Below are 4,201 nucleotides of genomic sequence, written 5' to 3'. Positions count from 1 at the left end.
AGAGCGACTTCCCACCTTCCGGCGCTAAACTCAGGGCTCTAGAGCTCCCCGAGTTCGAGCCCAGGTCTTGGATTTTTCTCCGTCCCGCGCCTGGAGCGGTGGAGACGCGAGCCTTGTAATGTATGTGACTGATATAACAGGATAACAAGTCCGCCTGACCAAACCAAGAAGAAAGGCTCGCGGCGGGCCCCTTCTCGGGAATTACGCTAAGCGCGTGGCTGAGGGGAAGAGGGCGCCAAAAGTTGGCAAGCTTTGGAAATCGGAAGCTAGAGTTAATTTGATTCCAGCCGGCTAAATTCCTTCGAGTCGAAACTTTTCCGTCAGGGACATTAGTGTGGGGTGTTTTTTTTTTGGGGGGGGGGTTCTTTGTTTTCTTTCGGAGTTTGGCAGAGACTCGGCTTTCTGGGCTGAGGGGGAGAAAGCAGAGTCCCGGTCTCCCGCGTGAGTTAACACCGCTGGGGCTCCCTTCGCCTTCCCTCGTGCCAGCCCGAGCACGCCTGCGCACAGGGGGTGCCGGTCCCATCACGAGCAGGCGACTTGTAAGATGAGTGAAGAAGCCGGGATGGAAGCGGGCGGGAGAGAGAGAAAGAGAGAGAGAGAGACGCGGGGAGAGGGGGGGGAGGGAAGCTGTGTCATTGAAAATAGCTCACTTTGACAGTCGCCAGCCAGAGAGCCAACCCTGACTCGATGTCAGGGGCTGTCTACCTGCAAGGTGCGCCAAGATGATAGGCATGAACGCCAAGCAGCCGTTCAGCGTGTACCCGGCCCTGCAGGAAGCCAAGTACTCTAGCTCGGAGGCGATGCGCCGCGTGTGCCTCCCAGCCTCGCAGGTATGTAGATGAAGCATAATTACTGCTTTAAGGCACATTTTTTGACAGGCCCCGGCTTAATGTTTTTTTCATGTCACCAGAACAATCGCGTCTCTCTTTCTCTCTCTCTCTCTCTCTCGCTCGCTCCCTCTACCCCGTTAGCCCCCCAGATCCACATGTCTATTCAAGCAAAGCATCTTCTGCCTTCATATTAATTTTTATGACCTGAGCTTTGAGGAGTAATCTCTGCTTTTGAGAGGGGGAGAGAAAGAGAGAGAGAGAGAGAGAGAGAGAGAGATGTTTTTGAATCCAGACTTGACAGTATTCCCCATTGACTTCGCTCTGCGCGTTCTTGCTTGCAGCTCCAGGGCAATATATTTGGAAGCTTTGATGAGAGTCTGCTGGCCCGGGCTGAAGCCTTGGCGGCAGTGGATCTGGTCTCCCACGGCAAAAGCCACACTTTCAAGCCAGACACCACCTACCATACCATGAGCAGCGTCCCCTGCACCTCTACTTCGTCGTCCACCGTGCCCATCTCGGCCCCAGTTCACCATCACCACCACCATCACCACCATGCCGTGGCGCACCAAGGCCTGGACGGGGACCTCCTGGATCATCTCTCGCCGGCGCTGCTGGGGGGGCCCGAGCACGGCGCGGTTATGGCCGCGCCAATCCACCCTCATGCCCATGCCCACCCCCATTTGGGGGCGGCCATGGGCCACCTACATCAAGCCATGGCTAGCATGAGCCACCCGCCGCCGCCGCCGCCTCCTCCTCCTCCTCCGGCTGCCTCGCAAGTCTCGGTATCTCACAGCGGGCTGGCCTGCATCAGCGACGTCGAGTCGGATCCCCGGGAGCTGGAGGCGTTCGCCGAGCGCTTCAAACAGAGGCGGATCAAGCTCGGCGTCACCCAGGCCGACGTGGGCGCGGCGCTGGCCAACCTCAAGATCCCGGGCGTGGGCTCCCTGAGCCAGAGCACCATCTGCAGGTTCGAGTCGCTCACTCTGTCGCACAACAACATGATCGCCCTCAAGCCGGTCCTGCAAGCGTGGCTGGAGGAGGCGGAAGCCGCCCACCGGGAGAAGAACGCCAAACCCGAGCTCTTCAACTGCGCCGAGCGTAAGCGTAAGAGGACCTCTATCGCGGCGCCGGAGAAGCGCTCGCTGGAAGCCTATTTCGCCATCCAGCCGCGACCCTCCTCCGAGAAGATTGCCGCCATCGCCGAGAAGCTGGACCTGAAAAAAAATGTGGTGAGGGTCTGGTTCTGTAACCAGAGACAGAAACAGAAGCGCATGAAGTACTCCGCGGTGCATTGAGGCACCTGCTCTGTCGGGCAACGAGACCTATGATTAGCACACGTAGACATGCACACACGTAGACAGAAAGGTTGCTCTACCTAAAAGATTCAAACAAAACCCGACAAACTATTAGCAGAGACCTCTGCGAGGATCGTCAGACCAAGTAAGCAAGCCACTGAGATGAAATACCTCTCCCTTTCCGTCTGCTGGCCTTCCGCTGCTGGATCAAGTTTTGCCCAGCCTTCTGTTAACGCTTCTCTGCAAAACCAATTGACCCCTTCCTTTCCCCCCCCCCACTCCCGACCCATTTGTTCCTCTGGGTTGACCTTCTCCTGACTGTGTGTTTTTGTGCACTAGAGTGTCTTGACGTTCGTCGCTTTTGGAGAAAGAGTTAAAATTGGAGAGGTACTATTTTTTTTAAGGCAAAAAAGAGATATAACCATAGATGCTGTTTGGAGATTAACTTAATTACATTTACATTTATACAGTGTGGGGGTGGGCGGGTGGAGGGAAGGTGCCCATAAGATAATAAAGATTTATTTATTGAGATTATATTGGGAGCCAGAAGACTATTTTCCAAAAATTGTAAACTGAATTCAAGCTTAGATTAAATTTGCATTGATTCATCACCTTTTACTTGTTTAGTCAACTGCATGCTGTCTGAGATCAACAGAAGTGCTCCAATGCTTTCTCAAAGAAAAACAAGCTTTACTTTTGGTGCAACTAATAACTGGACTGTGTACAGTCTGATCATTCTTATTAATACAGGGATGAAGAGCTCCAGTTACACTTACTTGTTTTCTTGAAAGGAGGGTGAAGGAAAGGAAGATATTTGAAATAAGCCAGTCCTTAATCAAAACATTTTGTTAGAATAACCCAAAAGATGGCACACATATCCTAAGCACTTTCACAAGTAAACTATTTTCATGTCAATTTCTTTAAATATATACATATATATATCCCTCAAACCATAAGCAGGCTTGTTGCCATTGACTTCTCTGAGGCAAATACAATCTTTATTCTTATTTATTAATTTGAAAGTCCAGTTGAAAGGAAGAACCTCTATGGCTGTTTAAAAAGTCAGGGTTGCAGGTACACAGGACAATCCATACAACAAAGGAGATGGCAGAAGTGTGACTTTAGTAAACCTTCTCTTAAAATCCTGCCTCTTTCCATGAACTTTGCAGGTTGGCCTGGTTTTTTTAACTGGAATCACCAAACATTCCAACAGGACTATGGAATTGCATGGTCGCACTTGTGTTTGCTTGGAGTGGAATCATTTAAAAGAAATAACCTATTATCCTTCTTCCACCCCTTAAAAAGAAATTAAAAGCTTTTTCTGCACTAAGGGCTTCTTTCTTGTCAAATGTCTTCTACTGACATTTTTATATTCCATGACTGTAATTTGGGCATTTTGTGCACTTCTTTACTATCTTCACTCACCCTTTCCCCCCAGAAATAATACTGAAATGCCTCAAATAAAATGCTTTATTTTTTTTACCAGAATTGGTGTTTTTTCTTCATTCCCACCTCTCATAACAATTACTCTGTTTTTGTTGGAGGTGGAGGTGCTTTTCAGATTAAAAATTAAGCAATCAATATTGAAATAATAAGTCTGCTGGATTTAGCAGTAAAATCATTTATTTACATGGTTTACACTTTCTCAAAATATGTGTGTTGTGATTAGTTTTGAACCAGATTTAACCAGTGTATGTTTCATCTAATTTCAGGCCAACAAATCAGTTTTATCAACTATTAAGGAAATAATACCAAAATCCACATCTAGACAAGTAGGGAAAAGGAAGTCTTTTTTTCTGCCTTATGGTTAAAATGTGCTATTTCAGAAAAAAAACAGCCATGCAAATTGTGTTGCTGTTGATTGTTGTGCAGTAGTTCTAATCTTTCAACAATGGAACTTTGTTCTGTGATAGTCCATTGAAGGAAGAAAAAATTCAAAATAAAGCATTCAAAGCCTCATTTGGAATTCTGTTTAAAAGCAAAAAGAGGCTTTTGCTTATGAATCCCAGAAGCACCTTAAACAATTAAAAATTAATGATCAGGGCCCAGTGATCTAATATCTCGCCTTTGCATTTA

At 47.8% G+C, this 4,201-nt stretch overlaps 1 protein-coding gene across 1 annotated transcript; it reads left to right on the top strand.

Moving 5' to 3' along the window:
* Nucleotides 1-722: 722 nt before the first annotated feature.
* Nucleotides 723-2,125, top strand: POU4F3 (POU class 4 homeobox 3; the record flags this gene model as incomplete). The annotated part of the gene is made up of 2 exons (XM_081316986.1): nucleotides 723-830; nucleotides 1,172-2,125. The coding sequence occupies 2 exons, from the start codon at nucleotides 723-725 to the stop codon at nucleotides 2,123-2,125; spliced, it is 1,062 nt and encodes a 353-aa protein (XP_081173112.1).
* Nucleotides 2,126-4,201: the final 2,076 nt, after the last annotated feature.

Source organism: Vipera berus (genome assembly GCF_964194415.1).
Source record: "Vipera berus genome assembly, chromosome: 2".
Taxonomy (NCBI): domain Eukaryota; kingdom Metazoa; phylum Chordata; class Lepidosauria; order Squamata; family Viperidae; genus Vipera; species Vipera berus.
This window is presented reverse-complemented; position numbering and strand designations above follow the sequence as displayed.